Source organism: Telopea speciosissima, chromosome 10 (genome assembly GCF_018873765.1).
Source record: "Telopea speciosissima isolate NSW1024214 ecotype Mountain lineage chromosome 10, Tspe_v1, whole genome shotgun sequence".
Classification (NCBI taxonomy): Eukaryota; Viridiplantae; Streptophyta; class Magnoliopsida; order Proteales; family Proteaceae; genus Telopea; species Telopea speciosissima.
Window position 1 is genome coordinate 6,675,365 of NC_057925.1, and position 25,088 is coordinate 6,700,452.

The 25,088-nt window shown below is 40.4% G+C and overlaps 1 protein-coding gene across 1 annotated transcript; it reads left to right on the forward strand.

Moving 5' to 3' along the window:
* The first annotated feature begins 1,277 nt into the window (after positions 1-1,277).
* On the forward strand, positions 1,278-14,294 carry LOC122642586 (nuclear poly(A) polymerase 1-like). Its single transcript, XM_043836097.1, has 12 exons — positions 1,278-2,088; positions 2,175-2,252; positions 2,356-2,463; positions 4,625-4,687; positions 4,801-4,962; positions 9,188-9,301; positions 9,392-9,454; positions 9,563-9,892; positions 12,083-12,247; positions 12,351-13,331; positions 14,054-14,130; positions 14,215-14,294. Exons 1-12 carry the CDS (start codon positions 1,972-1,974, stop codon positions 14,258-14,260), a joined length of 2,304 nt encoding a protein of 767 aa, XP_043692032.1. The 5' UTR covers positions 1,278-1,971; the 3' UTR covers positions 14,261-14,294.
* Positions 14,295-25,088: the final 10,794 nt, after the last annotated feature.

Below are 25,088 nucleotides of genomic sequence, written 5' to 3' on the forward strand. Positions count from 1 at the left end.
ACCCTCTTCCCATTGATGCTAAAATAAAGTCTGGGCTCATCTCTTGTATTGAAATGAATAAATCTCTCTTATAATTCATTGTAATGTGATTACAGCCAACTAGCCAAAGTATATATAGATTGGATAGAGTTATACAAATGATGGAAACAACAAATACTATGTGGGTTTGGGATGAATGGTTGTTTAAAGTAGAAACTGCTACTCCCCTAATGTCGGAGGGATGATCACGTTGACTAAAATGTGTGTGAACGAGATTTGCTCCCATTTGCAGATTGGGAGCAGGGGGAGGAGAGGCCGGAGACAAAGAGGAAAGGGCCAGGAGAGGGAGAGATGGAGGGGAAGGAGGAGATGCCACAACGATAGTGGGTAGTGGGTGACGCATCGCACTGGGAATGAATGGTAGAGATGCATTCCTTCTTATCCAACTGTCAATATAGTGTTAGCATAGGAGAGTCCATTACATCACAGCGGTGTGTACATCATTTTCTCTTTAAAAAATTATAAAAAAGAAAAAATAACTCTGCTTGGTCGAGTGCAAGGGCTATGCAGCTTGGCACGCTGATGAAATGGTCGAGCACCCCTCATGAATTAAAAAATCCCACCCTTGTTGGATGCCCTCTCGCTCTCTACCTGGTTATCACATTGGTTCAAGGGCTACATAGCTTGACAGCAACCCTCCTCCATGAAAAAATAGGAAAAAGATCCCTCCCAGGTTGCGTAGAATCTGCATCTAGATTCTAGGCACAAGAGTGTACAGAATTACAACCCTGCCACCGGTAAATTGCTTCCATGTTATGCCCTTGCACCCTTGCGCTTGCAAGCCCCATGCTGGTGCAGGGGAACATAGCCTGACAGCGATTCTCTCCCAAAACCATTTAAAAAAAGGCATTTCGTCAAGTTACCTGGAATCTGCACCTTGATACAAGAGCGTACGAAATTACAACCCCAACACCGGTAAATCAATAATCACTTCCATGTTATGCCCTTGCGCTCGCAAGTCGCAAGTCGCAACCCCGGCGCTGGTGAAGGGGCACGTAGCCTACAGCGATGCTCTGCCAAAAGAATCTAAGAAAAGCGTCACTCGTCACGAACAGGTTACACTCGTACGAGTTACCAGTTTTTGTGGAGGGCAAGTCGAGTCAGGTTCTCCAACAATGATCGCCAATCGTAATATATCTCAAAATCAATAAGAGATTTTCTGATAAAAGGTGTAGAAGAAATAAAGTTTCATCGCAATACTCAAACACAATATTCAAGGTACGAGCTTTAATCCTTTCTTCTCTGATTTTCTCTCTATGCATGATCTTTAATTGTTTGAGTTTTGCTGATTTCTAGGGTTTTTTCATTTTACTTCTCTACGGGAAACTGAAGAAAATCCCGAGGCTGTAGAACAACCCGGCAAACCAACTGATGGAGAAAACTGCGTCTTGGCTGCTTGAGAGATATATATGAACTGCGAGATTCAAGATATATTTCGTTGTTTTGGCCGCAATTGTTCGTCTCTGGCTAGAGTTAGCTTAGGGTTTAGTTTTTTGAGAAATGAAAGCTTTGATGGCGTTGTATTGCTTTCTATGATCATCATATCATATTAAAAGGAAAAAGAAGGGATTCTTTTTGCTTTTTTTTTCTTTGTTCCATTTCTTTCTTTGATGCTGTGTTATGGAATTGTAGTTGTAGCGGCGTGCTCGGCTCGAACTGAATGAATAATTTTCCGATAAATTTGAACAATCGGAACTCTGCAGCTGTGTAACTGTGTTATTAACAATTCTCTCTCTTTTTTTTCTTTTTTTTTTTTTAATTTTTTGTTTATGATTTTATCACTCTCTTACTTCCCCCTCCTCCCCCCTTCTTAATTTCATTGTTCTTGAAACTGAAAATAGAGGGGAATATTGTAAGACCTGATCATCAATCAATCGGCCTCTTAATATAAACATATACTGATAACAAAATCCTGTACGCAAAAAGGGATTAATGGGGAGCCCAGGGTTAAGCAACCGGAATAATGGGCAGCACCTTGGTGTTACAGAACCAATATCTTTGGGTGGACCGACCGAATTCGATGCGATCAAGACCCGTGAGCTTGAAAAGGTTGGTATTTTGTGAAGGCCATGGTCCTTGCCTCTTCTTAGAGTTAATTTTTCTGTAACTTATAGCCTGAAAGTTTGTATATTCAGTTCCTTGCGGATGCTGGTCTGTACGAGAGTCAAGAAGAGGCTATCTCTAGGGAGGAAGTACTTGGGCGATTGGACCAGGTGGGTTGGATCATTGATGTGTCAATTTTTAGTTGTTATGGTATTTATACTATCGTGATTGTATTGCTGTCTGCATTGCTTAATTTATTGCAAAATCTGACAGATTGTAAAGAAATGGATAAAAACAGTTAGCCGAGCTAAGGGTTTCAATGAACAGCTGGTCCAAGAAGCAAATGCCAAAATATTCACGTTCGGTTCATACCGTCTGGGGGTATGGATATTTTCTTTGCTTTTGAGTTTCTCATTGAATCAGGGGTAGGTGCTTGTAATACAAAAAACATGCTTGCAAGGAATTGATTTTTCTTTTTTCTGCGAGGGGTGGGGTGGGGTGGGGGTTGGGGTTTGTCAGGGGAAGCAGTGGAATGTTATTTCACAATCCTTAAAAGAGATCCTTGAATAGAATTTTCATGCAATGGTTGAATGTTCTGTTTACGTGTTTATGTTTTTTATGCACAATTGTATGTAGAGGAGACTGATGAGGTGCAGTTTGTTGTGCTCCTGCTCTCGGGAGGCTACTATTTCAGTTTGATGAGGTCGTATTCATCTTAGTAATGTTCTTTCAGCATATCACTGTTTCAGAGTATATCCCATTGCCATTGGTATGCCGGACATGCTTTTTTCGTTCTTCATTCACCTGCTTTAAGCATGCCAACTATTTTAGTTTGGAACCATGAACTGAAGATTGAAAGGCTACCCTTCGATTAAGCAAGGGTGCTATGAGTACCTTCTTGAATCTTTCTTGTCTGTCAAATTCTTTCTGACTTGTAGATGAATAAATCCTACCAGTTGCTGGACAAATTCTTTTTTGAATGTCTTCCCAGAAGTAGCCTGACTGTTATGATTGGTTTCCTAGGATTATATTACCATGCTTTCAGCTCCCCCACCCCCTGTGGTGCAGCTCCTAAAATTCCAGATGGCCACTTAAATATCTCATAGCTCTTAATTCTTAAATTATTTATTTCGATGGGTATATATTCATACTAATGCTAGGGTAGTAAACCATAAAGCAACAAAGTATAGTTGCCAACCCGAGTTTCTTTATGTGTCAACTTGGTAGGGGCAAAGTTCTGGAGTTAACTTTTTAAAGTTGAATGTTGTTTATAGTTTCATTGCGTTTCTTAATAGTTTCCTTTGTGAGTATATGGATCTTTATACCCTTTAGTGTCATTAGGCGATACCATGTCAGAACTCCCATCATTCACTGTTGAGTTTGTCGACTGCTGTGCCCACTGAGGTTTACCATACTTCACCCAACATTTGTCGGCAGTATGGTAAGATCTGCCACACTGCGTACACTATCGATTGGATTGGTTGTTCTGCTGCCCCTCTCGGACCACCTGCACCACATTCTCTACCTCCCCCTGAACCACGACCTTGTCTAGGAAAACCCGAACCATATCCACGGTCACTACTACCAGTAACAAATGCCGAACTATCCTTGGACGAAGATGAGTTCAGATTTGACAAGAGAGGGAGATGCAATGTGTTGAATAGGATAGAATGCCTTATTCATAGAAGGAATCTTCTCCCCTGCAAGAATCTGACTTTTGACAGGCTGCAAGTCAGAATCCAATCCAGATAGAAATTTTGCAACAAGAGATTCAGCGTTCATAAGCAGCCACAAGTTGTCATCAGCAGAGAGGAACATTCCATCACAAGTAATGGCCAAAACTGAATCTGATATTCAGCAGAAGAAGCCCTAGTTTATATTTATACTTGATTAACACACAACGCAGCATAGGTTGCTGCAGACCACATATCAGCAAGCCTCGAAAGGACCTCAGAGTACAGCCACTGTTTATTCCTGCTCTGATACCGTGTGACAACCAGAGATAGGAAGAACAGCACCAGTGTGTGAGAAGACAAGGAGAAGAAAGAGAGAGATGAAGAATAATGAAGGGAGAAGAATAAGAACTCATGTTTGTGTGAGGGATATACCAACCATGAGCCTATGATATGCTTTTTTCTTTTTAATAACTTAGAGAAGGAGAGTACAAGATAAGGATTCTTATGTGTATTGACATGATATTACACATATGCCACTAACATCTTAAATCCTATAGTTGACCATCAGAAAGTAATAAAAGAACTAAAACTAGTTACATAGAGAATTATACTGGTCTATAATCATCAACTTAACACTGTTATATAATCAATTTTAGGTGGTCGGGCTTATAAATTGTACTGCTTATAAAAATGTTCTTCCTCCACATTCTTTATGCTTTAATGGTGGATGTTGGAACTTTTTTTTTTTTCCAGTAATCATTTGTAATAAGAGACAATCTCAAAGTGGTTATGCTTTTCTCTTTTGACATTTGTATTCTGTTATTTGGTGTTTCTTATCATGGTGAACATTGTGTCATTGAATTTAGGTGCATGGCCCTGGTGCAGATATAGATACACTGTGTGTGGGTCCAAGACATGCATCAAGAGAAGTGAGATCAGCTCTTGACTCAAGTTGATGTATTGAATTTGAATTTGGTTTCATGTACAAATCTTTTTTCAAAAATTTTGATGGGCTTGTTTACTCATTAAAATTGAACTGCAGGAGGATTTCTTCATCGAACTTCATAAGATGCTGGCTGAGATGCCTGAAGTAACAGAATTACACCCGGTCCCTGATGCTCATGTCCCTCTGATGAAGTTCAAATTTGATGGGGTTTCTATAGACCTTCTCTATGCAAGGCTCTCACTTTGGGTCATCCCCGAGGTAAATTTCCGAGGTGGATGTTGTTTGTAGCATTCAGTAAATCTGGTTAATTTGTTCAATTAGGGAGTTGTATCTTCATCGATGCTTTCCTTTGATGGTCTTCAGGTCTTTAGTGCTTTTATATATTTATACAAATGAACACCAGCTTTTTGGTTTTACCAAGTGATGATTATTGGGTTCATTTGTTATATGTTGGGGAATTCCTGAAACTAAGGTATTTGTGCTGTAGTCATTGACATAGTTGTTTGTTTTCCTCTGGGATCTGTAAAATTTTAGTATCTGCCAGAGCTCGACAGGTTTCTACAAATGAAAAATAGCCATTGGGTTCCTGATTTGCATTCGTTTGGGATCTGTGAAGTCTATAGGGGAAAAAGTGGGTTCTTCTTGAACGACCTCAGTTACTTTAGTCATTTAGCGTGTGTACATTTGGTTCTAACTGTCATCATAGGTCTTCATCATGGAGACTTATTGGGCCCATTTAGATGGTCTAATCTGATTGTTTTTCGGTGGATGGTATAGAATAGCAAGGAATGGTTTGGATGGGTTGCACACCTATGTGACGGGCCATTCTATCTTCTTAGTTCTTATTGTGTGCTGGTTGCATCACATGGTTCATACATTACCAAAGCCATTAGGACAAAGAAAGTTGGGTACTGGGATTTGTCATGTCTTTTATTTGGTATTAAGAGAGCAGACTTAATGATATAAATTGTTATTCATCTTTTCTACACATAATATGTAGGTAGATTGTAGATAAGAAATTATAATTTGATGTTTATCATGACTGCTTGAACCACTAATTTTCAAGGGTACCTGTATGTGATAAAAAAAGTTCCATCCATTTCTAACACCTGCATTTTTCTGTGTGTATTGGACAGATGCTTTCTTGTAAGTAGGTTAATTAGCTATATACCGCTAATCGCTGTTTCATAGAAGCAAATCAACTTCTAAACTTTCCTCGGCTTGCTTAGTAGGGAGGATTTGAAGATACCTCACAGATGATTCATTTTCATCCTACCATATTCAATGGATTTTTTTTTGGGGGAGGGGGGAAAGAGGATTGATGGCAATAAGTTCCTATGGATGCCCTAAATCCCTCTGCCATCATACAGAACATCCTTATTGATGTGCAGGGGTGTCTGATTTTAGAAATTATTCACATTCACCTCGAGTATGACTCTGACAGTGACACCAATATACCCACACCCGTGCGCATACACACACACACACACACACTCTTTCTCTCTCTCTCTCATAAACACAAGAATCATCAAAGAAGTCGAAAACTTCATTCACAAGAATGAACTTTACAGCACAACAAAAATCAAAGTAGACTGTTGCCAAATCTGGACAAGTGTTATTGATACCCCATAGCCTAGAATCTATCCTCTCGTTGCTTTGCTGAAGTATCAACAAGGAAGCTGGTGGATCTATGGTTCCACCTGAATGAGATGCTTATGTTGGAAAGAATGTCTCTAATCTGTGATGCAGTTACCTGTAGGATTATGTTGGGGGTTTGCATTATCTTTTTATTTTTGCGATCTTATTTTATTTTGGGGAAGTTGGGTATGCGTAAGAGATTTGGTTGTTATGTAGTTACCTGGTTTACTACAGTTTCTTTTTCTATGTTTTTGAAGTCTTATAAAAAGTTGTAATTACCCATCGATGGGATAGTTTTGAAGATTGAATCAAAATTATTTAGCGGCTGCCGTGCAAGCTTGCTGGCTGGAGTCATTCTTTTCCTTCCCGAGTCAATTCCTTTCTCCTAATCATTCTTCTTCACAGGTCTGATTTCCTCAACACTTCTTTCCTTTGTTCTTCTATTTGTTCCCCTTTTCTTTTTCTGCTACTGTTTTACTTCCCTTGCTGTTGATGGTACTTCTGGGTTGAGAAGAGTTTGCTGGAACTTTATCGAATTAACTCATGTTGACATGAAATTTTGGGAAATAGTTCTCTCCTATTGGGCAACGTTGACTGCAAAGTTTGGGCTGAATGGAGTTGGGAGATCTAAAGCCATCTTCAAAGCTGGTACTGTTCAGTCACTCCGCCCAGGACAGTTTCAGAGATTTATTATTATTTTATTGGTTGAAGATTTGACTGCTATGTGTTATAATCAAGAGGTCTCAGTGTTAGGAATCTTATCCTAATGTTTCGGCTGGATTGGTTTCATTACTTTCATATTGAGTGAGTTAGAGACACTTGAAGGAATTCTGGTTGTGGGTTCTGTTTTAATTGAAGGGAAGAAGACCAAAAATCAAAATTTGCATTCAATTCGCTATTCCTTATATTGCATAAAAGCCCTTTTGTTCTGAATTTATTTCTGTTTTATAACCACTTCATTGAAATTCCAAGTTTGGCCTTCCCTTTTAAAATTTAATTATCCTTATGTCCTATTTCTGTTTCTTGTTCTAAAAGGGGTTCTATACTGTTCCATATAATTACAGATGACACTTAACCCTTATTTTGTGGTATTTATTATTCTTGTGGGTCCATAGCGATCCCAAAGCAGGGTTATGGAACCCGGGATCGCATCAGTCTTTCTTGTGGAATGTGTGGTTTGCCATGGGCTGGATCTTTCTCTGTTAAACCAAGCTACAACTTCTTTTGAGTTGACATCAACAACCAATCTCTGAAAGCCAAGTTTTTTCACTCACTTGAGGCTTTGAAATGCATTAGCATTTCTGCTTTATCAGTCACCTACAACAGGACCTAAAAATCCATTTAGTAGTACTGGTAAATATGTCTGTCTCTGGAAACTGCTATCCCTGAAGACCATGGGCCATGGGACTGTTGCTGACTACACAATTTTACATCAGTCTGTCAATATGACATCTTAGGTCCACTGAAAAGTTCCAAGCTGGTTTCCTAATTAGTGTACAAGGTCCAAGATGGTTCCCTAATTAGTGTATGTGGGTCCTGTAGCTTCTGTCCAGTACACACTGCATATTGTATTAAGTATCTTATTGTGATCTTGAGTTGTGCTCTCTGCAAATAGCCCAAATATTGGCTACAAGACGTGCTGCTATTAGTAGTTGCCCTAATCTTGAATGAGGCTATAAACTGTGTGTGACATTGATGATGCCTCTTGTAGAACAACAGCATATATATTAGAAATGTTATCAAAGATGTTGTGTGTTGATATACATTGTTGTGGCCCTTACTTAACAGCTCAAGCTTAGGAGGTTGGGTGTTTGATCCCTTGTAAGTGCGAGGGGTTTGTGTTCTGTGTTGTTGTGCCCCCTTGGTACTGCATGATGGTGTCATGCGCAGAGCCGTGTGTGTATGGGCCTGCATGTGTTGGGGGGAGGATTGTTGTTGTGTTGATATTACATTTTTTCTGGCCCTTGACAGCTCGAGCTGTTGGGATAGGTGGTTGTAACAAGAGATTCCTAATGATGTCAGATTTGAAAAACAATTGGTTGACTGTCTCTCCCATCCATTGCACATGAGATTGACATAGCTGAGAAAGTAACCACTCAATTGGGCATATTTTTAGTGTTCATCTTCTTCTTTTGTGCTTCTCAGCTGAAGGCTTAAATTTTCCAAGGAGTAGGGAGTTTTCTTTGTTTCTTATTAAGGAAAAAAACACATGCATGCAATTCTCCTTGAAGGGAGTTTAAAAAAAAAATTGACGAGTAAATACAATCATAATCAAGAAAGTTGATATTGTTTTCTCTAAGAAGATGAAGGGACTTCCTCTTCCAACTCAGTCCCACAACTCCCTATGGAAATCAGAGTCCCAAGAAAGGCCCCGGTGAAATGAAGAAAGAGTAGAATTAATAGTTTGATCCTTTCTTTCTTGACCCTGGGGAAAGATCTTGTTCCGTTTCTTGGATTTTTCAGGGTTACAATCCTACTTATATTTTCAGTGATTGTACTGGCTATGACTCTCTCCACCTGCCTCAACTAGATGGACTGAAAATGTGACAGTCATCATACCTACTAGTGAAACTAAAAGTAAAATATAATAGTTATTTATTCATTTCTGCTATCTTCCGAGTATGGCTGCTAGGCATTTTCTAGTTGAGCTTGTTGCATTGGCCCCTTACCTAACCTGCATGGTGGTATTTCCTTCTTTCATATGGGAATGTGTGGATATGCTGGATACAAATATTTGGTAATTGTCGTCACCTACCCTTTTCCCCAATTCTCATCCATGTGAAGAATGTCCATTTTGTAGATCTGTGTTGGAATTGAATTTGGTAAATCTGTTCTTTTGTTGCAGGACTTGGATATTTCACAAGATTTGGTACTGCAGAATGCAGATGAACAGACAGTTCGTAGTCTGAATGGATGCAGAGTTACTGATCAAATTTTACGTTTGGTGCCAAATATTCAGGTTTTTTAATTTCTTTCTAAATTTTAATTTCACATGTTTGAGCATGTTGATTTCAATTTGTTTTCTTATTTTTTGATGTGTTTCATGCAGAATTTTCGTACAACTTTGAGATGCATGAGATTTTGGGCAAAAAGGCGGGGTGTTTATTCGAATGTAAGGCAGTTTCTTTCCGATAAATACAGGTTTATGCTGTATTTTTTCCTCTTATCTATTATTAATTAGGTGTTTATTTTATTTTATTTTTCTGTCTGTAATGGTCAGGTGGCTGGGTTTCTTGGTGGTATAAACTGGGCATTGCTGGCTGCTCGAATCTGCCAGCTATACCCAAATGCACTACCCAGTATGTTGGGATCTCGTTTCTTCAGGGTGTATACCCAATGGCGATGGCCAAATCCAGTCATGCTATGTGCTATTGAAGAAGGATCTCTGGGGTTACCCATTTGGGATCCAAGAAGGAATCCACGAGACAGACCTCATATGATGCCCATAATAACTCCTGCTTACCCTTGCATGAACTCTAGCTACAATGTTTCATCGAGCACATTGCGTATAATGACAGAGGAGTTCCAGAGGGGAAATGAAATATGTGAGGTAAATATAAGCAATAAATCTTCTAACTTTGTGGTATTAATTTGTTCCATGATTTTAGCTTCCATTTAGATTATATTGACAGCTCTATGCCGATAAATTGATGTAGAACAGGGTGTGTATGGCGCACCCAAGGTGAACAGGGTTTTTTTTTATATTATTGTCAAAAAAACCTTGTTACCATTGGTGTGTGTAAATTTGGAGTTTTCTATTTTTGAATAGATTCAGTAATCGATGTACCCTCCAGATAGAAAATTATGGGCAGATTATGCATTTGCATTCTGCATTGGAATATTTTGTTGGGACCATCTACTATTGGTCAGATTGATTAGTTGTTTCTGTGGGATTCTGGGGCCCTGGGTCTTGCATCTGTGTATTTTACTTTGTTTTATTTTTACTTTTTGCTATTTCTTTGGTTAATTAGAAGAGGTAACCTTTCCTTTCTTCAGGTGTGGGAGTTAACAAGTGGTTGGAAACCCACTTTTTGGTGTATCAACAAATGGTGCATTTTGATTTAACTCTCTTTGAATGCATCTGTGTTGGATATTCTCCTTTATTGGAAGTGCTGTTACTACAGCTAGTTAAGCTTCAAGCTATATCTTGGTCCTGTAGTTACTTGTACCCCGGAAAACAAGAACATAGTTGCTCTGCACAATATAACTTGGACACAGGAACAAATTTTCTAATGTTTCTCGACTCTTGAGTCTCTTGACTGTTGCAGGAAAAAGTAGGGAACATCACCGAACGAGAAAGAGAAAGAAAAAACCATTTTAGAATGAAAGGTATCAGCTACAAGTCTGACAATTAAGACTGACCGGAAAATCAGGAAGAACGAGGATATATAAGGAAGTAACTGAAGCTAGTTAATTATGTTTACCTAAAAAACTTAAGGCTAATTAATGACTTCCCCTTAACATTACCATGTTACTGGTAACCGTCATGGAAGTTTCACACTACAAGTGAGGGAGGGAGAGAAGGAGAGAAAGAGAGAGAGAAAGATGGGAATTCTGCAACTTTGTCTCTCTATAAGAAACCAGGGACCAAAATAAAAAAAAATAAAAGTATCATCTTGGCCGAGATCTCGGTATCTCGACGAGGCAACTTGGTTTTTGGCTGGCTGAAACCATGCCTGAAGATCAAGACCTCGAACCTTGGTGGTTATGAAGTGGCCAACTGGTTGGTGGGGCCAACAAATGGAGTCCTGTTTGTTCTTTCCATGGCTTCAGTGGACAATTTGCAATACAATTGAACTCACCTATTGAGAAAGAATTTGTATAGAGGTAGGAGGTCCATAATAAACCAATATGTAGAACACAGCCATTGCTAAAATTAACCCTCCCCCCGGGGTGGTTGGGCAGCATGATTTGTTGGTAGGCTATACTCGTGAGCTTGATTAGAAGGTGGAATTTTCATTTTTTTTGTTAACTTCTGTAGGCATCACACCATGAAATGTTATAAAATTGGAAAAGCCTCAAAAGAAAATTTACTTATGATGAACCAGCTTAACTGAGAGATCTGATAACCAAAACACCGCAAGTCTAAGCAAGCAAGTATGTTTTCTCAACTAATCAGTTGCTCTAGTTCTTGATCTTGAAGTGCGGCCACACCAACTCTAGTCAAATTGCATTTGTTGGTTTTCCTGAGGATTGCAACCTGTGGAGACACAAGTCCAATAGAAGAAGCATCTGACTCAGACAAGTAAAAAGATTGACCTAACATCCGACTGCAGTAGGGCAAGTAGAGGCAATCTTGTCGCATAGGGATTCAATTTTTTCTCAATGTTCGGCCTGAATTGTTGGCTTCAACACAGTGTAATACAAGTAATATAGGCAAGATTCCTGTTGAACATTTGAGGAGTTTCTACATGTGTATTTCTGCGTTGTTTTTGGCCAAGGATTTTCTCTCTGCTGCTATTTTAGTGAATTTTTAAAATTTTGTGTGTCCCACCGACTGTCCTAAGTATCACTTAATCTGCTTGAAGTCCTCAGCACCTATCCATATTGAAGGTCATAATTGACTAGCAATACAATGGCATATGGGTGTTTTGTAGTAGATAATACTGTATCAAGTCACGCTGCAGTCTTGATAATAAAAATGTCAGTATTGAGAGGTTTCTACATGCATGCCTCAACATGAATATTTCAAAACATATGGTTGTCCATGAGCTGACCATACTTGGTTAAATTTCTGCAGGCAATGGAGCAAAACAAGACTGACTGGAATACCCTCTTTGAGCCTTGCCCTTTCTTTGAAGTGTATAAAAATTATTTGCAGATTGATATCACTGCTGAAAATGATGATGACCTTAGAAAATGGAAAGGTTGGGTAGAATCTAGACTTCGCCAGCTTACTTTGAGGGTAAAAGACTTGATTTACCATTTTGTTTCCTTGTCTATATCTCATGCTTCTGCTTTGATTTGATTTGATTTTTTTATTTTTTTTCTGTTTATGTACACTTCAGATTGAGAGAAACACATTTGGTATGCTTCAATGCCACCCATATCCAAGTGATTTTTCAGACAAATCCAGACCATTCCATTGCTGTTACTTTATGGGCCTGCAACGGAAACAAGGTATGCCTGCAAATGAAGGCAAACAATTTGATATAAGGGCAACTGTTGAGGAATTCAAACACAATGTTGGCATGTATACATTGTGGAAACCAGGAATGGAGATCCATGTATCTCATATAAGGCGCAAGAACATTCCTCTCTTTGTGTTCCCTGGTGGAGTTCGGCCATCCCGCCCTGTGAACGTAATTGGGGAGGGTAGGATGGTTACAAAACTGAGATCTAATTCTGCTGAAAAATCATGTGAAAGCACAGCAGGTGCTGTAGATGCAGTAGATGACAAGAAGAGAAAATTGGATGATGATAATAACCCAAGAAATGCGAAGTGTTTGTCTGCAATAACTTATGCCAGTGGGAGAGAAGCTGAGATGTCTGGAATTCGTAGCCTGCCTATTATTAGGTCGTCTGCCACCACCACTAGTACTTCATGCTCCATAATAGGAAGCAGTATGAATGTGGATGCTCTAGAGGGAGGAAGACATGAACGTCTTGAAGCTGATTCACACTGCAATTCATCAAATGCAGAATGTGTCACTCAGATGCCTTCTCATAATGGTGGGGAAGCCGAGGAATCTGTAGGATGCAGCCCACCAAGTAGACCCCTTTCCTCCGGTGCTGGTTTATCATGCTGTAAAGAGGCAGAAAAGCTTGCCATTGAGAAGATTTCTGGTCCAGCAGTTGCCCACCAGGATTTTCCAGCAGAGCTTGATGAGCTTGAAGACGAATTCAATTCAGTGGATCGAGCAAAAACTCTTGGAGGGGGTACAAAAGGCAACACAGATGATTCTTCAACAACAAAGGCAGAAGTAGCAGGGAGTCGAATAGGTTCAACTAAGAGCTCCATCCAGAATGGAAGCTCAGAAGAGCTTGAGGTTTGTTTTGCTAACTTGTCTTCCCTCCCCCCACCCCCCCCACCCCCCCCCCCCCCCACACACACACACACACACACATACGCGTACATCTCTAGTTTACTTATGGTATTAAGATCTGTAGGATGATAAAAAATTTACTACCATGGGCCATAGAAGTGACAAACGGCAAACAAGAAATGGGACCTGCTTCTTCTTCTTCTTTTCTTTTGGGTTTTGGTGGAAGGGATCAGATATTTTTAATAGAAGTTTCTTGAACAAGAGGGAGATGCCATTTTATTGTTATATATATTATTTATAACCAACAAATAAAAAGGGGTGAGGGATCTACACACCACCCTTATGTATTGGCCCATGCCAAGCCAATGGGTGCATGGGAGGGAGTGCCTCACGATTCGGATATAGGGTTGTATCCACATGGTCAGGAAGGAGAGTGAGTGTGAGAGCATGTACCACCGGCAGTGTGTACATTATTTTCCAAATAAAAAAAACAGTATGAAGTGATATTTTTACAGCCTTAGAATATGAAGTGTTTGCACAGCCATCTAGTGAGACATTTGTGACTAGGGCTATCCAGATGAGCTGAAAGTGTTGTTGTCACTTTTGGTCATTTGGGTGACACATTGAAGGTGGTCTCTCGCACATAAATTTGGAAACAGTTCATATTTGATTTGATCTGGTTTCAGCAGGAGTTCTGATGAATTTTTGCCTCTTCTGTTTTAAAGCCTGCCGAACTGGCTGCTCAATTTGTTAACACGCTGCCTGCTTCTACTTCCGTGACACAAAGGAAGCCTCTCATCAGGTACTCTTTTTATTTTTTCTGCAGCGTGGATTAGCAGAAATGATTCATTTCACATAAGATAACCCATAATCTACTTGGTTACAGGTTAAGCTTGAGTTCTTTGGCAAAAGCTACAGGTAATAGCTCCTGAAAACATATTGTGAGTTTAGAGAAGGTTGGGGAACTTACTGTTTCCTGCCAAGTCCAGTTGCAGGGTTTGGTCCAGATGCTACTGATATTTTGTAATATTTGATGCAGCTAACGAAAAACAGTTGAAGCATAATGGATGATTAAGTGGATGCTCAAATCTGTTGTAATGAGGTGCTTCTTATACAGAGTCTTTGCAATATTTTGAGTATTGTGTTTACTGTGTAAAATTCAAAGGATTTCAATCGGATGTTGGAATGTAGTCTTTTGTGAGGTTTTAGCCTTTCTTTACAAGTGGTAGGTAAATCGAATAGTCTGATCTAGTGGGACAATTAGGTTAACTCTCTCTTAGACAGCATTGGATCAATACTTTTAGTTCGTTAAGTTAACATATGTACCATGGTTTCAAAAACCGGAAAATCGGATCAGTTGAATTGGTCGATTTGGATCAGATCAGAATCGTGTGTGATTGATTCTGATTCCTATTCTGGATATTTCGTTGTGGCCGATTCTAGGGTTTTTGGGATCGGAAAGCTGGCTGATTTGAGAGGCTGATTCAACCCCGAGTTTAGGTTTAAAATCCTTGATGTGTTCAAAAGGATGGCCAGTCTCATCCTCAAGATTATAATTTCAATTGGGAGTGGTTTTTCCTTAATGCATCACTGTGGGTCATGATGGTCATGGGCATAGTTAGTTCACGTATTAACATGCGTATCCGATTGTATGAATCAATAAGTTGACTATTACCGTATTTTAACAAGTAGTCTAATTTTATACGTGATTTTAAATAAACAACATATTATATGTGTATTAATATAGATTTATGAGTTTTAATTAAACAAAATAAAAAAACTAAAACCTAAATGCCCAAAAGCCGGTGAGGAAACCCCAAAACCCAAAGACTCTAGTTCTAGTAAAACATTTACTCAGGGAAAGCACTTTGGTTCTCTGATCAACCTCTAAGACTTTAGTTTTAGTTCTTATCCATCAAATCCAGATATATCTTTCATCTCTCTCTCTCTCTCTCTCTCTCTGTGTTGATAAGACTTATATAGATCTGCAATAACTAGGTTTTTTTATTTTTTATTTGTGTGTGTTGTTTTTGATTCATGGTTTTATCATTTCTTATTGGAGGGCTACACACAGATATGAAATCCCAACTTTCTAATTAAATCAAACGCCTTCATGTCCTTCTTGATTTGGTATTTCCTGAGAGTGTGGCATCCTAAGGAACTGTAAGAGCTTGTTCCAAATCTGTACTAGAGAATATCGAGAGTCCAAATAGGTTTGGACTTCCACCATTGCACATAACAAACAATCTGATCTTCTTGATCTTAGGTTCTACTGCTATTCGATTAGAATTTTGAATCTAATGCTGGACTCACCATGAGAGAGAGCATAGGCTATTAGGTGGTTCAAGTGCTAGTTATAACTTTTTGGATTCTTTTACCGAAAAAAAAAAAAAAAACCTTTGGATTCTGACCCTAGTGCCTGAGCTATGATAATGGTAGATATTTACTGGCTAACACCAATACAAATTGTTGTCCCCTCCAATTCCTCACAGGGGGCGGAAATGACCACCCTACCTCTGCCCGAAAATGCTGTCCAAGGTGGGGTCCACTCCCCCCTATTAGAGGAATTGGAGGTGATAATTATTCAACCAATACCTACCTTGGCTCCTTCCAAGTCGCATCAGTTTGCAGTCAATTGTTTGGTTATGTAGTATAGTCAATAAAAAGTAGATTGGTGCTTGACTTGCAGAAATGAATGCAGCCTATTTAGCTCCAACATGGGTTTAGATTTTCAAAATTCCCTGCTTACCCTATCAAATACCGGTTGATCTCTAATCTGAAAAAAAAAAGAAGCATACCCCCGAATTTTTTTCCTATGCGGTTCCTTAGTGTCTCTCACAAGAGGAGGGTGGATCCTACCCGGGTAGAGTGTTCGGTCAAATACCCGGGTGGGTCCCACCCCCCTCTTGTGAGAGGCACTAGGGAACCGTAGACAATAACGATTCCCCAATGCACTGGATTCCCACTACTGTAGGAGTTTTATTAATCTGAAGCGCCTCCACTTGATCCAAAAGAATGATAAATGATTTCAAATTGGAAACCCAAATTGATTTTAATTGTTCATGAAGGCATAAGAGATTAGAATATAGTTGCAAAAAAATCATTTTTTGCTCCTTGATTTTTATAGGATAAACTCTTATTTTTGCTCCCGAACTTTTACGGAGCAACCGTATGAAAACACCCAATAAACACGTACCGTATCATTGCCATACGAGTTTTATTGCATCAGATTTTAAAAAATGTATTATTACCTTATGAATCAATTAATTGTTATACGTATCTGTTTCTGTATTATTACCGTACCCGAACTTAATATGGTTATGGGATGAGTCCAAAAGCAAGGGGGGATTTTCAGCCCGAACTTACTATGGTCATAGGATGAGTCCAAAAGCAAGGGGGAATTTTCAGAATTTCTTTACATTTGTAGGCTTTCCTTCCTCTATTTGATGCTTTTCCGTTCTTGCTTCCATACATGCTCCTGCACTCGCATTGTGCATTGGGCACTTAAAGAAAAACAGTACGAAAAATGAATTCCATAATAGATTAAAAAAAAGAGAGTAAGAATTCATCTACATTGCCTAGATCGAGAATGTATTAAAAATTTGTAAAGACAGTAAAAATTTGCCAAAACATACTAATACAAAATTATAAAGTTCCATTTCTCATGTGCCATTTTGAAATAAAATAAGGAAAAATGAACTCTGTCGGGAGCATGGCCCCTATGCCAATGGCCAAAGAGAACATGCATATCGATATCAATCAGGAGAGGTGTGGTGGTCATTTCGTAGGACCTTGTGTCTAGGCGGACACAGAACACATTCCCTAAAAATAATGGATATGCATGGAATTTCAGTGATATTTGACTCCATCATAGAAATCTTAGTTTCTGTATTTTTGTTTTTGTCAATGGAAAATGTGCTCCAGTTTCTTACAACACCATTGTAGGAGACTCCAGCGATGAGAGGGTGGGAGATGGATTTATTTAGTATGAGGTGTTAGAACACGCAAGGGTTTTGTCAAACCCGAATCTGTCCCCATACAGATCTCTAGAATACGATTGAATCAAAATAAACAGGGAAAGCAAGGGGTACCTGACATCCACGTGTGTTGATGAAGAACAGATAAGAACGCCTCCAATAGCTGCAACAATCCGTCAGATAATGAATGCAATCTGCGATGGGGATCTTCTGCCTCCTCCTAGACTCTCCCACAGCTCCCTTTCTTGTGGAGAAAAGAGAAAAGAGAATAGTGACTGCAGGGACCCCTCATTAGTAGTATTTATAATACTCCCCAACCCTAACTCACTTCCACAATGGGCCAGGCCAGTCCAGTCCATCTCAATAAAACAGTAGCATGCCACGTCAGCATTTGTAATTCTTGATCCCCATCAATGATCGACCTGATAATTAATTAAGCCCACACTCGTCTCATTTTGGAAAAATCCTAACAATCTCCCACTTGGGCTAGATTAATTATAAGGTCATCATTATCAGATGTGGCCATGGGATCTCAATACAACAATAATGCTACTAAACCATGATCCAGTTAGCCAATATATCAATGTCGAGCAACAGTAGAAAATACACTTCAACATATGGCAAATCACTTTCTGTCAGCTACAAACAAAGATCTACTTACTAACATGAATCGCCTTGAGATGATTTTGTACAAGGAATGTCGTACACGTCTGTGATCACATAAATATCGTCATCATTCCTTGTGGGTCCTCGAATGTATTATGAGCATCGTACGACTTATGGATTACCTTTGAACATCGTCATGATCCGTTGGTAATCGAACGACTTGGTTGATCACTAATCGAATATCCATGGCTAGAAACAGCCGAACGACTTGGCTCGTCGCCAATCGAACATCCTTAGACCAAAAGGCCTTCAACACATCAATCACATGCATGCATGCAGATGCTATTCATCACAACGAGCAAAAGCATCACAATCGAAACGAAAACATATATTAAGTCCTCCCACTTAACAAGCATATTAACGAAATAGGAAGAACTCTCAATCCACAAACAGAACAATCATGTAAAGAAATACTCCCATTGACCAAGAGAATTGAGCAAGCTAAATCGATCAAGTTTGAAATAAAGATTCAAACCACACATCTCGGTACAAAGGAATAAAAAACAATCAAACTATTCGAACCGATTACTTCTTTCTTTCTCAGTCAAGTTATCATTCTCAAGATTCTTACTTTCTTGTGCATAATTAGATATCAATTCCTTTAATGTATTCTTCGTGTTTTATTCGCTCATTCATTCCTCTTATTATTCTTTGTTTTATTTCAGTGTTTGGCTTTATCCTTTCATATTATTGATACGTTTTCAATTTATGCTACCGAAGTAGCTTCCGTCAAACGGCTCAAGGCCGGTTATATCCCATAGGTTACAAATTGTTAATCTTTCATCATTACAATACTTATTGATGGATTATTCGTTCATGGTTCATTATGCTCGTTGGTTAACCGTCAGTTACAATAATTATTCATTTATTATTTCATCTACCATAATAAGTTATTTTCCGTCAACAGCATAATTTCCATCAACATACAGAAATAAAACATCATAACATTAAAAGTTTCTATATAGCACAAATCAACATGTTCTATAACCATCGTGTATCCATTCATCATTTAAACAAGCTACATGTCATTATAAAATCAGTGGTTCTAAACATTTATCATCAACACATCAGACACACAATTATATGCAATCAAGATGATAAATACCAATCAACACTACTTCTTTACAATACTGCATTCTTGCCCTTTCGGGTCAAAGGTACACGTCTTTATCGTACCGCAAATACCGCGAGATAGTAACAACTTTCAAAAATCTCCCTCCACCTTTCGGTGATAGAGAAACCCCTAGGTTACATACCTCAATAACAATTTATCGCACTGCAATTACCGCGAGATGTCGATGACTTTCAAAAATTTTCCTCCACCTTTGGGCGGTAAGAAAATCCCTAGGCCACGCGTCCCAAATTTCTTTGAGTGCACTATCTTTGAATGGACACACTGTCTGTTATACCCGTACCCCGGGATATAATTAAATATCATTTCTTCTCGTGACGTGTAGATACCGCTGCCATGTATGCTGGTGACCTGTTCTCCATGATGGTCAAACCTAGCTACAAAATCGTTGACCACAGCACGGGTTTGCCTGTGGAGGAAAGATTCCTCAACCGCCAGTGGGGAAAGTTCGTGGACGGCGACTTCGTCGACTACCCTCCAAGTACCAGCCCGGGAAGCGAGGAGTTCAGGAGAGAGCATCCTGGACCGTCACCTCAGCTGGATATTTCGTTCGGTGATGAGTTTAGCGTTGCCGTGGCGAAGCTGTTCGGGGTCATGGGTAATAAACCATGACAGGGGGGGAAAAGTAAGTTCTAGCCTCAAGTCTTATTAATTATTCTTCCCTTGGTAACCTCGAAGTGCGGGTCTGGGCTTGAACCGCTCGAGCTATTTCATGAGAGAAGGGAATAATTTAAGTTCGGGTCCCGCGTACCTTTAGGAAGTACATTGGGGACTTATACCCATCTCATATGAACCCATCTAAGAATGGGCTTTTCCCTAATTGAGGTTGTGGGCAGGCCCATATAACCTATTGACCCAATGGTGGGTTATTCCATCCACTTACCCACATAGGACTAATGGGTTGACCCATTAGGCCTCATGACCCATTTGACTTGAGGTACCCCAAATACCCATTTATTATAAAAGAGAGGAGGAGGGGGAGAGAACATTACTTCTTCTTCAACATCCTCTTCTACCCTAAATCGTGGAGGAGAGAAAGAGGAGAGAAAGAGAAAGAGGAAGGAGAGAGAGGCTTGGAGGAAGGTGGAGACCCCATCTCTTGGGCAGAAATCGTGGAGCTCTCATCTTGGGGGTAGGTAAGCTTCTTCCTTCTTCTATTTTGGATTTCAAAAAGGGGTTGGGTAATGGGAGAGATTGACCTAGATCTCTCTTGGAACCTAGGGAGTAGATGGAGCTTTAAAGCCAAGCTATGGTGGAGTTAGTTCACTCCATTATGAGCTCTAATGTGAGGGTTCTCATTGCCAATTGGGAGATTTAAGGTTGGACCCTAAGGAGCTTAGGATAGAGTTTTCTAGAAGTCCTTGTGCTTTAAAAACCACTTGAAATGGGGTCCTTGGAGGGGAATCCTTCGGATTTTGGACCTGAAGGTGTGAGGGTTACATGTGATTTCAGACCTGCAAGAAACCCCCCTGAAACTACCTTCCCGAGAAGGATTCTGTGAAGGTCGGATTTACACTCGGATTCAGTTTTTCTGAAACCACATCTGCATCCGACCTTGACAAAAATTGTCCTGAGCCCCTGTGAAGCTCGGATTTACACTTGGATTCGTTTTTCTGAAACCACATCCGCATCCGACCTTGACTAAAACTGTCCCGGTTTCCTAGGATTTACATGTGGTTGCAGAATTTGGGCATGAAACCACTCCTGCAACCACTTCGTCTCTGAAACCTTATACTTAAGTGTTTATGGGAGATCTTTTGGGGATCCGTTCCTTTCGCTCGTTTAACCTTATTCCACTCTTTGTATAGGTTAAAATATTCACTTTTGTGGCTTATTGCTTGATCGAGGCGACAACTGATAAACTGGGTGCTTGGCGTATACGTTGTGAGTGGGTTTGATTGTATGGGCTTGTTATTATTATTGCACTATATATTATGTACTCATTATAATTAATAAGCATGTTTGCGCATATTGCATAATTTTATATCTATTTGTTATAATGTTGATTGGTAATGTTGTATCTTGATGGGTCTCGTGGGTGGGTACCTGTTTAACCCGAACTCTATAAACATTTATGAAGAAATTATGTTGAATGTCATGTTGAATGTATGCGCCGTGTCGCTTGGTAACCGGCACTAAACCGGATGAAAAGTTGATGCGCCCGGATTACCTCTGGGACGATAGGACTTGCATGTAGTATATTGTGGCTAGGATTTCACACCCTTATGCTACGACCCTTACCAACAGGGGTTTAGGTGTTGGGTAATCGACAATCGGATTCTGTGGAGGTGGGAGAGGCCAGTCATGGTAGTATTGGTTATCGTGGTCGCCACGAGTGGTCTTGGAGGCTTCGATCGGCGTAGGTCCCACGTGACAATTGAGGTTTCATTGTGGCGATAAGTTAAGTGACCCACAGTGTCTCCCGAGTTGTCACAGTAGCATATGCCATTGACTTAGTTGTTTGTTAGGTGGAAAAATGGACTTAACATGTGCATGCATCATTGGACTATGTGAATTGCGTGTTTGTGCATCCCCATCCCCTCACTGGCTCAGTGGAGCTAACCCCCTCGTGCGCACAATTTTTTTTTAGATTATGGTGCAGGTGACGGATATCTCGCGGGACTTGGAGTTCAGCCCTCGGGATACGATGAGATCGGTGAGGAGGAACCGGAGGCCGTGTTTGAGGAACATGGCGACGGGTGTCCTTGCGATGATTGTGCCTACGGGCCGTGAGGATATTCGGGACTCGATCCCTTTTTGATTACTTTTGAGGCTAAGGCCTATGGTGAAATACTTACTGTGATACCATTTTTGATAGTTATTAGATGGTCATTGGAAATGTAACTAATTACTGTATTTATCATCTAGCCTTGAACATCTTGTAACTATTCAATTTATACGCTTCCGCAATACTACTGATCCTTGGAATGTAATATTCCTCTTTTCTGCATTCTAATATTATATTGTGTTAATATTGGATATGACTGTGCGTTGGGACACTGTGTCAGTGATCCGGGCGGTTTAGTAGGATGACACGCGTCGTCCTAGTCACCCTTTATATGATATTATATTCCTTGTCTGGAATAGGGGCGTGACAGCGTGGTATCAGAGCGAGATGCTCTGCACCAGCCACAGTCTAGCGGATTGTGATTTACTCGACACAATAGGTTGCTAAAATAAAAGCTTCTAACAATGCATAATTGGAATGTCTGCGAATGCTGGGGAGAAGACTAGCTTAGGGAGAAAGCCGAAGACAATAGCAATTAATAGGCACAACAGTGAAATGAAAGACATGTGTATATAATTATAGATATATTCCTTAATTTCAGCTGTTAATACATTTTCATAAGCCAAACGAGTGATTACAACAAAATTCAGCTGAACTGGAGACTTCGAGTTCTTACAACCAAGAAAAAAAAAAAAAAAAAAAATAAATTTGCTGCATGGTAAGACAAAAAGCTAGGGGTCCATTGAGAGCATGGTGGGAATGGACAGGAGGTCTACTGCTCCATCTCATCATCACTACTGGGCTCGTCCTCTGTGCCCTCATCATGGAGGTAGGAGTGCAAGTCCTCCATCTGCTGCTCGAGGCTCTCCATGCGTGCCTCGATGCATCGAGCCTAGTGTTCACTCCTTCAAACCCCGAGCCATGTTGGTGCTCATCGGCCCGAGTTGCAAGAATCCTATCGATGTCGACCCACTAGGAGCAAGTGCGGATGAAGAGGCCGCATGACATGCGGCCGAGGAGGAGGCTCCTGCACTCGAGGCTCGTGCCCGTGACCTCTGTGGGACCAATGGCTCCCCATCACTATATGCATCCATCGCATGTCGCATCCTCGCCCTGCGTTACGATCTAGAGGTGGATCTTCGGTTAAGTCTTGATCCTCCTCACTCAAGTCAACTCCAAAATGCTGGAAAATAGTGGTGAGCAACCTCCCATAGGGTAAATCTAAGTTCCTCCTGGGATTTCGCCCCGCATGATCCATAGTCCGCATGATAATGTAGGGCAGGCAGATGGGAATGCCTTTGAAGAGGTGATAGGCCACATAGCCTACGAAGATGGAAGGCATGGTGCGGTGACCGGCTATAGGCACGATGTTGTGCCGCACAATCCGACTCAGATCCGGGAGAATTGGCAAAAGAAGTCTCGGCACTTTCTTCTCGAATGCCCCACGTGTAAGCTCCCTGTATAACTCCCTGTATGCCTCTCTCCTGAGAAAGGAGTAGGGATTCTTCCATGGTGCGCAGTAGGTCTTCTCTCCCCAGATGGCTACATTGAGGATGCCTGCCAACTGTGCCCCTGTGAAGGATATGGTGACTCCCTTGACATAAGAGAGGATCCGGTAATCTCGCGTGCCTAGGTTCTCGGTGTGCAGGTTGGCGTAGAAGTGACGAACGAGCTTGGGATAGAATGGCTCTGGAAGGTTGAGGAGGTTGGACCACCCCAGTGCTTCAAATCTCGGCCCTACCTTGTAGGCCTTGAGGTCTTCCAGTACCACATCTCTTCCCTCCAAGATATTCTTAAAGCGAAAGTGGTCTTGGTACATCTCCTGTTTCTCTAGGTCTTGGAACCATTTCGTATCCAAAGCAACTGGGGCAGCTTGTTCGGCCCGTGCACGCCTTGTTCTAGGAGCCATTTAGATTCCCTAACCTGCAACCAAGGAAGGCCAAGAATACAGAAACGCATTAAGTCCATGCTTGGATATTAAGGTCTAAGCAAATATACAATGAAAAGAAACAAGGCAGTAGAACCTAGACCTTGATGCATGGCCACTATGTAGAAGCAATCATAGAGGATAAAGGTACATGGCCACATTATGCTTGGAGAAGCATTATATCATACAAGCAATTAGTTCAAACAAAATTGGACTGAATTGAAAACAAAATTATACTATGAACCCAAAGAGGAAATTTTCAGAATTTGGTTGGAAGTTGAATGATATAGTACACAATATATATACATGGCCATAGTACACCTAACACATGAAGTTTATACTAAATACCTAGTTCAAGCAATATATGGAGCTAAATTGTGGTAAATAATGCTTGAATCTCTAAAAGAAAATTCAGATGTGATTCTTGAAGTTCCAATTTGCAAGAAATAAATAAGTAATGGCTTGAGACAACCCCAAATGATATACACCAAGCCTACCTAGCAAAACCGAACTTGAATTGGGCAAAAAGACATAGAATTTCGGTTAGGGTTTGGGGATTTCTCCAAAATCCAACCCAAACCCTTGGTGATGGTGCAAGATTGGGGGAAATGCCCCAACTAGGTTGCATATGAAGGGAAACGAAGGTAGGATGGACAAAAATCCATCTAAATAGCTAGGAGAAAACAAAAAAAACCCAAATCTTGTAAACCCGAAATGGATTTTGGGGTTTCTCCATAATAGAAGTCGAAAGGAGAAAGAGATAGATCGATAGAGAGGGAAGAGGGCATACCTGAACTCGATCGGATCTGTTGTGCGTGGATTGAGTGCCAAAAATCCACCTAGAAGGGAGAGGGAGCAAGGAACGAGTGCGGTTTTGGGTTCTCCAGAGCGTAGGGGGTGTTTGGAAAAAGAAATTTGGGTTTTGAAAGAGAGTTTGAGTGAGAAATTCTGTTTTTAGGCCATGCGGTTTTACACTCGGATGCAAGATTTTGAATCCGACTGTGAATCCGCGGATTCCCGAGACCAGCCTTTGGTCCTGTGAAGGTCGGATTTACACTCGGATGCAGCCTAGTGAAACCGCATGTAAATCCGACCCTGCCAGAGAAGGCTTTTTGGCCCTGTTTTGCTTAACCAACTTGTTTCTAATGTTTATTACCCTCATTATTGCTTCCCTTACCCCTCGTGTAACCTATGTTTACCTTTGCAAATCGATTTTTGATTGGTTTGCTTAATATTGCTATTGTGCCTATAACTGTGGGTGTTGACTGTAACCAGGTGTGAACCATGGTTAATACACGGTCAAATGCCAACCGTTCTCCCCGCTAGGGAA